At 38.3% G+C, this 13,312-nt stretch overlaps 1 protein-coding gene across 1 annotated transcript in view; it reads left to right on the forward strand.

The window, feature by feature from the left end:
- Positions 1-13,312, forward strand: part of REN (renin) — a 29,970-nt gene that overhangs the window by 10,629 nt on the left and 6,029 nt on the right. Inside the window, exons 6-8 of the mRNA XM_051998566.1 lie at positions 8,736-8,855; positions 9,582-9,723; positions 10,799-10,897. Coding sequence (XP_051854526.1) covers positions 8,736-8,855; positions 9,582-9,723; positions 10,799-10,897 — 361 coding nt within the window. The remainder of the gene's footprint in view (positions 1-8,735; positions 8,856-9,581; positions 9,724-10,798; positions 10,898-13,312) is intronic.

Below are 13,312 nucleotides of genomic sequence, written 5' to 3' on the forward strand. Positions count from 1 at the left end.
CCAGAGGTTTTTGCAGAGACAGTTGAACCCTGGAACCATGCTAATGTAAGGGAGTCCCATAAATCAAATGATGTCATGGAAAAGTTATTTTTATTTAGCTTGGGAAAACATGGTTTTGTACATTTACACAGGTACATGTAACTTAACATTTGCCTAAGCTTTACACTTTATAAAACACTATACTCATCTATTTCATTTGCTCCTTATATCACATTGTGAGGTAGGGTAGGGATTACTATCCTCATTTTATAGGTGAAGATAACTGTAGTTCATATAGATGAAATCAATTAGGATTATAAAATCTAGCACTGGAAAGGCCTCTAGATCATCTTTTTCAGGGGGTTCTTAACTTGGGGTCCATGAATCCCCAAGAATTCTATGAATAGATTTTGGGAGATTCATGAACTTAGATGGGAAAAATTGTGTTTAACATTTCCTTCAATTGTTCAAAAAACATTATTCTAAGAAGAGATCCTTTGGCTATATCAAACTGCCAAAGGGTTCTAGGTCACAAAAGTGGTTAAGAATACTTGATGTAGTCCAGTAGCCTCATTTTACAGATGATGAGACTGAAGACCAGAGAGGGAGAGTGCCTTGTTATTGTTATTCTGTGGAAAGTGATTTGAGAACTATAAAGTGCTATTGAAACAACTTTAAGGTTTATAAAGTGCTTGGAAGATAGTGTTTTGTGTGATCTTCACAACAACCCTGTGATGTAGATATCATCCCTGCCCCATTTTACAGATGAGGACACTGAGGTTCAAAGAAAATACTATGACTTGTCATATGGCTATCATGAGACAACAGGCTCAAAGAACCATAGATTGAGAATGAAAACTGAAGCCATAAGGTGAAATACTCATAAAACTGAAAGAAAACTTAGAAGCCATTGTCTACAACTCAGTCATTTTACAGATTAGGAAAATGAGGCCAAAAAATAGTCATATGGTTATCATGAGAAATTAGAATTATAAAACCATAGACTGAGAGCTAAAAGAGAACTTAGAAGTCATTGACTAAAATCCATTCATTTTTACAGATGAGGAAACTAAAGCTAAAAGATTAAGTAACCTATTCAAGATCACACAGGTTTATGGGGCAAAATCAAAATTCAAATTGAGAACATCTTGCTCCAAATCAAGCATTCCTTCCAGTGTGCCATGATACTATTAAGTCTTTTGGGCCAAACTCAGTTCAATCCCTAGATCAATTAAATCACAGGTTTTTAATGTGCCCCACATCCTCCCTTACTCCCACCAAAAGAATTCAACGATATAACCAGAAATTAACACAGTATTTTACTGGTAGGTGCTCAGTAAATATTCAGCGACCAAAATTATGTCCTAGGCTGATAGCTTGTCATTGAGTTCTCTTGGGACCCATTCAGCATCCTAGAGAATCTACTGCAGAGGATTCATGGGAAAACATAAGCACAAGTTGCTACAGGTGAGACAATGGATGGGATTCATTCTGGAATTGGAGAGAGCTTCCACACTGATGAGATCACAGGTCCTCCTAAGCACCAAAATGTCCTACAAGACATGATGCGTCATACACCTAAGTCAATATAAGACTAAAATAGCCATACAGATGAAGTTTGGAATTACTAGAGGGATGAAGGCTGGCCTTGAACTGGTGACCCATGTAAGCAAGAGCTGGGGATGTGCCTTTTTCTTCTACAAGCTAGCAACAGTCAGGCAAACCTCTTTGACAGCAGTGACTTTTGTCTGACTGCGTGGGCAGAAGCTTCAGCCTCCTCCTCCTCCTCCTATTTGGCTCGGACTGAGAATGAAGCCAGTATTCATTCTCCAAAATCATACCAACTGGAAGGTAGGGAAAGAGTGTGAGACTAAGAATTTGGGATGATAAATAGAAAAAGTGAATAACCTTTTTTATTAAAAGTCGATTTATGGGACAGTTAGATAGTTCAGTGGACAAAATATCAGCCCTTGAATAAGGAAGGACCTGAGTTCAAATCAACCCAAACACTTGATGTGTGGCCCTGGGCAAGTCATTTAACCCCAATTGCTTCATGGGAAAAAAATTGAACAGAAGCATTGGGAGAAACCACATGATGTTGTTGGAAATATTAGCCTCGTAGGAAAATTTGGTTCAAGTTAGTTCTCCTACTAACTAAACTTTGTGTTCTGAGACAAATCCCATGTCCTCTCTCGGCCTTATTTTCCTTCTGTAAAAGATGAGAGGTTTGGGTTAGACGATCTTTGAGATCCCTTATGACAATAACATTCTTCAGCTCACACAAAGACAGACAGACAGACACACATACACACACAAATTCATGCACATATATAGCCACACAAAGGCCAATGTTCTCTTTCAAACCAATAGAATTCTGTCCCCTTTCCATCACTATCAATCATCATTGGCAATTTCACCAAGTTCTATTTGCTGATATGATGTAATGAATAGAGTATTGGACTTGTAACTGAAATACCTGCCTACAATACTTATTAATTTGGAAATCTTGGGCAAGCCACCAAATTTCCCTGAGACCTAGTTTCTTCATCTGTAAAACGGGGATAATAAGAATCCTTACATTACAGAATTGTGAAGAAAACTTGACCAACTGTAAAAATGTGAAGTTTTGTGACTCAGCACTTTGGAAATCCAAAGAAGGATAATAAGACATCTCAGCTAGCACTGATGAGTTTATAAGTCCTAATTAAAGAGACAATAAATAAAGAGACAATAGGAACATAGATTTTTTTCAACTGGGAAGAATTTTAGAGATCATTTTCATGGGGATGGAAGTAAGATTTCTGGATCCCAGAAGGGAGTCTGTGAATAGTTTTCAGTGGGTTATTTCAATATAATTGGATTCCTTGAAATCATAGGCATTTTGAACATTTAAAAATATAATTTTTGAGAAAAGATCTATTGGCTTTACCAGATTGCCCACAGTATCCATGACACACACAAAAAGGTTAAGAACCCCTTGTCTAGAATAGATTTATAGATTAGGAGCTTGAATCACAGAATTATTAAATTCACACAGGTAAATGAAAATAGGCTTAGATCTCAAGCTTTCCAGCTCCAACTGCCAACTCTAAAGCTAGTACTCTTTTCAATTGATAAATGTAAGTACTTAACAAAACCAGAGAGCGAATGGTAAGAGTGATAATGGAGGCAACTAGATGGCACGGTGAATAGAATACTGGCTTTGAAGTCAAGAGGACTTGAGTTCAAATCCAAACTCAGACTTCTAATACTAGCTGTATGACCCTAAGCAAGTCACTTAACCCCAATTGCTTCACCCCTCCCCCCAAAAAAAGTGACAATGATTGTTAGGGGAAAGCAGTAAAATAAGGTAAAAAGAGCCTGGAGTTTGAAGTCAAAAAACCTGGATTCTAATCCTAGCTCTGCTACTTAGCCTTGAGACAAGTTTTTAATCTCTGTGAGCCTCAGTTTCCTCATATGAAATATGGGTGAATTCTGAAATCCCTTTGGTCCTTTCCACTTCTAGATTCTGTGTTTTAGAAGAAACCATCACTTGGAACTGGGGCCCTTATGGAAGGCCTCCAGACACAAGAGAGATTAGACTTTGGCCTTGAAGGAAGGGTAGGTCTTAGATAATAGGAGGGAAGGGGGAAGGCAACTTTGTTTGCAGAACTCTGAGACAGAAAGGCACATACTGTGTTTGGAGAAAAAATAAGATTAATAGAGAATTTGTTTTGAAAAATGGTAAAAGATAAGACTGAAGAGGAAAATGCTAGCTATTAAGAGGTAAGGGTCCAGGATGAAACTGGATTACTTTAAATGTCATGATGAAGGAGCAGCTATTGAAGGATTTTGAACTGGGGTTGGGGAAGGAAGAAATCATGTATAGAAAGCTGTCCTATTAGAAGATTAAATTGGCAGCAGTTCTGTCTTAGATTAAAAGGAAGAGACACAGGAGGCAGGGGATGCAATTAAGAAGCTATTAAATAGTCCAGGGAGGTGATGATGAGGACCTGGATTGAGTGGCAGCAGTGGTAGTAGCAGTGGAAAGGGAGGAAGGTGGATTTTGGCAACATGAAAAAGACAGACTCTGAAGGACATAATGACAAGAAGGGCAAAGAGGGGAGTCAAGGAGGATGTTTAGGTTTTTAGCATGGGTGAATGGGAGAGTAATAGGATCCTGAAAAATGAAGCTGTGAAATCCAAAAGGGATGGATTAATATGAATGGAAAGATAATTAGATATTCTGGACACATTGAAAAGACAGCACAGAGACAGACAGTAGGTAAGAGAACTAGCTAGAAAGACTTGGGTTCAAGTGCTGCCTCTGATATATACTGGCTGTATGAACCTGGAAAAATCACTTAACTACCCAGTGTGCTAGGTCAGAGCTGTCAAATACAGTCTCCTGGGCTGGGCTGTCACAAATGCTTTAGAATATAATTCACCCAGAGTAAAATGTAATTAGGAAATATTTAACAAAATCAAATACAGTAAGATGTAAATGATGCTAATATGTGGTTTTATGCAATCCAAAGGGATCCTTATGTATGGCCTAATTGTCCTATTTGATTTTCAGTGGCTCACTAGGATTGCAGAGAAAGTAGAGGTAGCTCCTTTACCCTGGAGGGAGATCCCTATAGCAGTGGAATCATGGATCTAGTTCCTATCTATCCTTCAAAACTTTGGGTTCATACAACAACATTCATTTGACATGCATTTTTAAAGCTCTTGCTGGGTATAGAGTACTATGGGGGTACCAGGTGAATTATAAAGTTTAGCTTAGACACAATTCCTCACTTTAGAGAATTAACAGACTAGCTGGAAAGTAAGACAGACGAGATAAACTATAATACATGGCATCGCACAAGTATATTAGAGAGTGCAAAGAATTTGAGGTGATGTTCATCCACTAAACAGATGGAGTGAAGTTGGGGAAGAGACGGAGAATTTGTAGTCTTCTGCATGGAGGTGATAGTTGAAGCTATGCGAATGGATAAGAAATCTGAAGGAGAATATTAAAAAAAAAAAAAAGGAAAAACAAAGATCAGTGCTGACCATGGAACCCTAATGTATATCTATAAGGATGGGAATTTGTGCTGGTAAAATGCCAGAGAAGTGAGCAGGGAAATAGGAAAAGAACCAATTCAATGCTGTGTCATGGAAGCCTAGAGGGAGAGAGGGTTGAAGGGGCCAATAAGGTCAAACAAAGACCAAAGGACAAGGAGAATGAGGACTATGAAAAAGCATTGGGTTTAAGGATTAGGAGGCCACTGCTGCCCTTGGAAAGGATAATCCCAGTATTAGAAGGACAAAGTTAATATTGATAGATATCAGGTTATAAGGAGTTAAAAAGACTGAGTGAAGTATTACATGGCATGATTAAAGTGATATTGGGTAATGAGGAAAAGGCGGCAAAGATGGTGGGAAATTGGTGGTGAAAGGGGAAAAATGATAGCTCTAGGATAGCAATGTTCAAGGAAAATTTATGTAGTTTTAATTTTTTTTTAAAAAAGATACTGAAGACCTAAGTTGTTTGTAGGTAGAGGAGAGTCCGTGGAGAAGGAGAGATGGAAAAGCCAAAAGAGGATGATTGGTGGAGAAAGGGTCTTGAAGAATAGGAGGGAAGTGGGCAGGAATCAAGTAGAGGGATTGACCTTGGAAAAGAGAAGAGACAGTTCTTCCTCTATGATTAGAGGGCAAGGAGAAAGGATGGTTCTAGACGGCATGTGCAGGTGACACAAAACTGAGATTGGATAATTAACATTCTAAAATGACAGGATCCCCAAAACTTCCAATAAACTAGGACATTAGGCTTCATCTAAGATGAAATTTAATAGGATTCATATATATATATATACATGGTTTTTTAAAAAAAATCAATTTTGCATGTACAAGTTAGGGGATGGCACTTTTATTGAAAAAGATCTGAGGGTTCTAGTAGACTACAAGCTCAGTATGGGTCAATGAAGAGCTATCACAGCCCAAAAAATTATTGTGATTTGAGGCTGCATAGCTTCCAAGAATAAGGAGGTGGTACTCCTAATGACCAGTCCTTTGACTTAGAAAGACTGCTCTGGAATACTTCTGGGCAAGAAGGATATTCATGATCTGGAGGGTGTCCAAAGGAGGACAACCACAATGATAAAGAATCTTGAGTCATGAATGTTTAGCCTGGAAAAAAAGACTAAGATGGAGGGGATGGGGAACATGGTAACTGTCTTGTAGTAATTGGAAGTCTGTCATGTTAAAAAGGGATTAAATTTGTTCTGTTTATTCCCAAAGAGCAGAACCAATTGTTAGGCTAGTGTCAGGAAAAAATGACTAGAATTGTCTAAGAGTAGTATGGACTGCTTTGGGAGATGATGAGTTCCCTCTCAATGAAGATCTTATGAGCAATAGTTGAAGAAACATTTGTAGATATAGTAGGGACACCTTTCAGGCATGGGTTGGACTAGAGCAGTGGTATCAAATTCAAATAGAAAGGGTACATAAGCTCCCTGTGGGCCACATGTTGACTCAGAAAACCTCAGATTCCTGTTGTGTTTTCATTTTGTGAAATATTTTCCAATTACATTTTAATCTGCTTCCTGACTCAACTATTGTGAGACACATGGAGCTGTATTTGACACTTGGCTCTCACCACTTCTTAGATGACCTCTGAGATCCCTTCCAACTGTAAAATTCTATTAATTCCATGAAAACACAGAGAAATTTTGAGGTGAGATGAAACTATCTTTGTTAAAAAGTCAGCAATGACCTTCTAATCTCAAACCTGATTGTTTCCCCCAATCCGCAATCTCCTGAAAATAACCCCATTGACCTAAGAGAAGGTCAATGGGGTTATTTTCAGGAGATTCCATGAAACAGAATTGTTCTGATTCTCTTCCAATTGCCCTCTGTGTTTTAAAAGATTCCATTTTTTCTGTTTTTAATTGTATTTTTATTTATTTTACTAAACATTTCTCATTTACACTTTAATCTGGTTCAGGCCCCTGGTATTTGAGAGTTTGACATTGCCTTAAATCATAGTAGTAAATAAAAGTATGATAGGCCTAGAGAAGAAACAGTTATTATACCTCAAGTTGTTCTAGAACAAGATGTCCCATTAGATAGTATTCAAACCATGGATGACCTCTGTGGTCCTTTCCAGTTCCAATTTCTATTATTCTGAGATTCTAAAATTTGGTATGCATGTAACACTAGCTCCAATTTTAAATCAGAGAGTTTCATCACCAGAAAAAAGACATAGATTGGTGAAGTCATAAGGGTAAGATAGAATAGATGAGATTGAATATTCCATCTGCAACCATATGAATTCTACAGATAGAGAGGAAGACATTGGGAGAGTCTCCTGAGAACTTCTTACAGATGATCATGAACTACAGTTGAATGGCATAGATGAATTGGGGATTATGGTTTATACCAGGGGTCCTCAAACTGTGGCCTGCGGGCCAGATGTGGCAGCTGAGGATTATTATCCTCCTCTTCCAGGGCTATGAAGTTTCTTTATTTAAAGGCCCACAAAACAAAGTTTTTATTTTTACTATAGTCCGGCCCTCCCACAGTCTGAGGGACAGTGAACTGGCCTCCTATTTAAAAAGTTTGAGGACCCCTGATCTATACCTTTGATGGGAATGTTTACATTTATTATAAAGATCACATCAAACAAAGCAGGAAAAAGGTTGAGGACACAAGAATTTGCAGAATAGGAGGGAGCTTAGAATGGCATATGTATATAGCAATTGGCATAGACACAAGTGCACATACTCATGTAAACCTTGCTCCCATTCAATGATTTGAAACACTACCCTTTTTCAAGAGAGCAATAGCTAATGAAGTCTGTAATTTTAATTATCATATAAAATACATTGCTAAAGGTATCTTGAGCATCAAATGAGATCTTCACTGTGAAAGGGAACAGGGATGGGAGTGGCCAAATAATTCCTTCAACTCTTCCCTATTTCTTTAGAGGAATTCCCAGTGAGGAGACAAGCCCAGCCTGAATGGCTCTGACACTCCAGCTTCCCTGCCCCTGTGCTTCCCTAGCAGCATGAGCCCCAAGTCCTACACCCTAGCAGCCCAGAGGTCCTCAAGAGAGGCCCCCTGAGGATCATCAGTGGTTGTGTGCTGATGTTTTCTGTGCACCCCTCTATTCTTATTCCAAAATAGTCACAGGTCTTTGCATTCCTAACTACCTTCTTCCTCAGACTTTCCAGAATCTTTTCTCAGGCACCAAACCTCACTTTATGGGGTCTGTGCCTAAAAACGCCTACAGGAAGAGAATGTGTGCCAATTTGCATTCATTTTCATGGTGCTCATTTGCACATCTCCATCCTTGTTCCTTTTCTACTAATTCCTGCAGTGACTGTTGGGTCAGGTTGGGCTGACCCAGCCTGAAAAAATTAGAGCTATCCAAAAATGGCATGGGCTGATTTAGGAGTAATTGATTTCTCCAAAAATGGGGTCTTTCAAGTGAATGCTCAGTGATCACTTATTGGAGGGACTTCTTATTCAGGGATGTGATTGAATAGCGTTCCACAAGGTCCCAACTATGAGATCCAGGAGAGGAGGAGATGGACCCCTGAGGAGTCTTGCTCTCCCATGCTGCTCACTGTATCCTGTCCCTTTCCAATACTTACCACAGTGCTTGACATTCAGCTGATGCTTAATGTTTGTTGACATGATGTTCCGATTCTCCAACTCCCTTCCCCAATTTTTCCTTAACCCTGGATCTTTGGGTTTCAGAGTGGGAAAAACTGTCTTCTATTCTCCAGGAATTCTCATGTGCCCGGTGGAGAGATTATACTAGGAGGTAGCGACCCCAAGTATTACCGCGGGACTTTCCACTACATCAACATCAGCCATCCAGGCTTCTGGCAGATCCAAATGAACGGGTCAGAAATCACTATTGGTTCTACTTTTACTTTATCTTCTCCACCCCATCTATTGTGTGCCAACCCCCAGAGCTTGAGTCATGCACTTAACTAAATTCAGACATCTCTGGGCTATTATCTGTCCACTAAAATCCTTCAGTAGAGACCATTGCTGCAAACTATTATCACAACTAGATATTCATTCATGAGAGGGAAGGATGAGGAGCAGAGGAAGGTAAAGATGGGCCCTACCAATGCAAAAAATAAGCGAGTGCTCCAAATGGAATCAGGAGACCTGGATTTAAATCCTGGATTTGATGATTATTGGCTGTGTGACCTTGGGCAAATAACGAGTTCCAGTAGCTTTAGCTGTAAAATGGGAGTAACAGTATTTCTACTTTACCTCCCTCATAAGATGGCTATAGAGAAATGTTTTGCAAACATTGTTATAATGACTTCCCTCTGCCTCTAATACATGGAGGTTCTAGTCCATTTCCTCTAGGAAGCTTCCTCAGTTTCAATTCACTTATTTTCTATCAGGACAGCACATTTTCTGAATCACCTTGTCATATAATTGGGGCATTACATCTCACCCCTCCTCTACCCAAATATCACCTCCCTGAAATCAGGGATGATATTTATAATTTGCTCTATTCCCAAGCTCTCTGAGGCTCCAAGTCTCTGGAGGTGGGATCAGTGACTGACTGCTGGCTCATGAGCAGTCTGTCTCTGGCCTTCCCTATACAGGGTTTCTGTCAAATCCAATGTGTTGTCCTGCCAGGATGGTTGCATAGCATCTGTGGACACTGGAGCTTCCTTCATCACAGGTCCAATCAGCTCCATGAGGAAAGTGATGAAGAAGCTAGGAGTCAAAGAAGATGGAGACCAGGTGAGCAAGCCAAACTCTTGGAAAAAGAGAATAGGTAGATACCCCCCCCCCAAAAAAAAAAGTCTGGGTAAGAACCAGGTCGCCTTCCCAGAGAATGGAAAGAGCAGCAAGAGGTGGTTATCCTAAATGTGTTGGTCCCATTTCAGCATGCCCCTCCCCTCAAAATGCAATATTTACTGCAAGAGTGTCATAGATGTCAGAATTTGTAGGAACTTCAGATTGTTTCATTCTACCCTGTGCAGATGTTTAATTCACAAAATCTCTTACAGTTGTTCATCCAGCTGCTTTTGGAATATTTCCTTTGAGAGGGAGCTTACCACCTTATATAAGACAACTATTACTATTATATTCAAAGCGGTTCGACTCTTAGAAAGTTCTTAGATTGAACCAAAATCTACCTCTATATACTATTCAGCTATTGGAGTAGGTGGGAAAATTTACAATTTTTCTAAAAGCATTTGAAAGAAGAAATAATTTGGTCTACTTGACCTCAGAGGGTATTGTTAAGAGCAATAAACAGAAGTTGCCAAGCCAGATTTTAGTTTAATATAAGAAAAAATGGCTTACTTTTTTTATTGTTGTTCAGTTGTTTCAGTCATAGGTAACTCTTTGTGACCCCATTTGGAGTTTTCTGGGCAAAGCCATTTCTTTCTAAAAATTATGGCAGTGCAAAAGTGAAATGCGCTGTCCCCACTGAGAGTAAATCCCTTTAATCAGAGGAAGCATATGATCACCTCATCATCTTGATGGGTATACTCTAAAGAGAAACTAACTAGCAAATGCTTAATAAAATAGACAAAAATACGTGACATAGATAATATTAATTTGTGGTTTTCTATTTAATTTTGACAACATTGCTATAGAAGCAGAAGAGCTTCCTATTCAGATTACAGGTGAAGCTAGTTGATCTCTTAGATTGTTTTCTACTCTGACTTTGTGAAAGGTCCTGAGCTCAGATAGACACTGAGAACAGGAGTCCACACAAATATCTCACCCCTTTCTTACTGACCTGTGAACCTACCAGTCTGGAATACCTGGATCTCACCACAGGCCTTGGGGCACTTTCTGCCTACAGTATCTTGTACAATGTGACCTGGCATCCACGCTCCCAGATATCTCCTTCTCCCTGGACGGCAAGCCCTTCACACTCCACAGTTCTGACTATGTTTTAGAGGTGAGCTTCTGGGTCATTTTTTATCTGATTCTCTATCTCTCTTCTTCTTTCTATCTCTAAAGTAAAGGGCTATGAGATATTAACTACAGAGTTGGGAACCAGGGTTGAGGGGAGGAGGTTGAGTGTAGAGCTAAAGGGGTTCCTGCTCTCCCTTCATTTAAAAAAAGGTTTATTTAATAACTAGCCCCAAAGGTAGAAAAAAGGGGAAGAGTCAAGGTAGGATTTGAACTCAGATCTTCCTGACTCTAGTTCAGTGCTTTATTTGCTACAAAGTAGAATTGCATAATGGAAACAATAACTCACAAGGGTTATTAAGTGTTTTTATCCCAACAACCCTGTAAGACTGGTAGTATAAGTATTATTCCCTTTTTACAAATAAGGAAATTGAGGCTCAGAGAATTGACTTGCTTGAGGTCATACAGCTAGATGGAGAAAAGCTCTTTCCTTGGTCCTCTTCTCTTTCAATACTCTCTTTTGCTGATTCAATTATAGGTTCAATTATAATTGATAAATAAAAGGGGCAGCCAAGTGGTGCAGTGGATAGAGCACCAGCCCTATTCATAAGGACCTGAGTTCAAATCTGCCTTCAAATATTTACTAGCTGTGTGATACTGGACAGGTAATTGCCTCTAAAATAATGATGATGAAGAAGATAATTGATACATGAATCACTTGTAAATGACTAAAGCTAAACCCAATCCTGAAGGTTAGTCTCACATCTCCAAATTCCTGCCAGACACCTCTACCTGAATGTCCCATCAGCATTTCAAATTAAATTTCTAAATGGGACTTATGCTATCCCTTAAAATGTTCCTCTTCACTGTACATCAAGACTACCAATCTTTAGTCACCTGAGGTTCAAAAGTTCTACATAGTCCTTATCTTCTCCCTTTCCCCTCCCCATTTCCAGCTAATCAAATGCCAGCTCTTCTAGATTACACTTTTCCATCTCTTCCATCCATCCATCTCTCCTTTCTATTTACACAGACACCAATCTGACACCAATCTTATTCAGGCCAGCATCATCTCTAACCTGGTGATTGCAAAAACTTCTTTAAAAAAGGTTTTATTGATTTTTTTTCTGACATCACCAATCTCCAAGTATTCCTCCCCCTTTCCCTTCTTAGAGAGCCATCCCATATGACAAATAGTATTTTTTTAAGAGAGGAAAATTTTTTTTTAAATCAGCGTAACATATCCTTATATTGATAGTCTGAAAACAGGCACTATGTATTTCTGTGGACTTTCCACTTCCATGAATGGGTGAGTTGGGATTGTCCTTTTATGTCTCTACATTTGAGTCTTGAGTGATCTTTTATAATTTTGTTATAATTACTTTAGATTTTTTGGAGTGTGACTGTTATCTCCATTTCCATTGTTGTCCTTTCTATGTATATTGTTTTTTGGTTCTGTTTACTTCATCCTGTGTCAGTTCATATTGATCTTTCCATAGTTCTCTGTATTCATCACCTACATCATTTCTTAAAGCACAGTAATATTTCATTAGATTCATGTACCACAATTGATCTATTACCCAATTAATGGGAATCTGTTTTGTTTCCAATTCTTAGCTATCAGAAAAAGTGCTTCTATAATTATTTTGGAGGATATGAGGATGATTTCCTTATCGATGAATTACATACATTTTTTGGTCATTTTTACATTTGGTCAAATTGCAGGGTGTGAGGTGAAACTTCAGGATAGTTTTCATGTGCATTTCTTCTATTATTAGTGATGGAGCAATTTTTCATGTACTTGTAAATACTTTGCAGTTCTTTTTAAGAGAACTGTTTTTTTTAAATATCCTCTGACCATTTATCTATTGGGAATAGCTATTTGTCTTATATCTATTAAATTTTATATATCTTAGATAACAAGGTCTTCTCAGAGAAATTTGATACAAAAGATTTTCCCCATCCAATTACTTTTCTTTTTATCCTATATGCATTAATGTTGTCTGTACAGAAGCTTTTTCCATTTTAAAAATCAAAGTTATGTTTTTATCTTTTGTAATTGTTTTTATTTCTTATTAAAAATAATTCTTCTGTCCATAGTCATGAGAAGTACATGATATTTCTCTTCTTTTTATCATTTTTAATTATGCATCTTTAATATTCAGTTCATATTTAGAATGTATTATAGAATGTGGTATAAGGTATTGGCCTAAGCCTAACTTCTGCTGGACTGTTTTCCAGTTTTCCTAGTAGTTTTTAGCAAATGGAATTTTTCCTAAGGCAATTTATTTATGTTTCCTATTTTGTTAACACAAGGTTATTGAGTTCCATCATTTCTGGATCTTCCCTAGCAATCTCTCTATTCTTTAGCCAATTAGTTTTGATGACTCTTGCTTTCCTGTATAATGTGTGGTGTTGGAGTCCTACTTTGTCCCTATTTCTTTTCATCATTTCCCTTGAT

The sequence above is a fragment of the Antechinus flavipes genome, chromosome 4 (assembly GCF_016432865.1).
Source record: "Antechinus flavipes isolate AdamAnt ecotype Samford, QLD, Australia chromosome 4, AdamAnt_v2, whole genome shotgun sequence".
In the NCBI taxonomy this organism is placed as follows: Eukaryota; Metazoa; Chordata; class Mammalia; order Dasyuromorphia; family Dasyuridae; genus Antechinus; species Antechinus flavipes.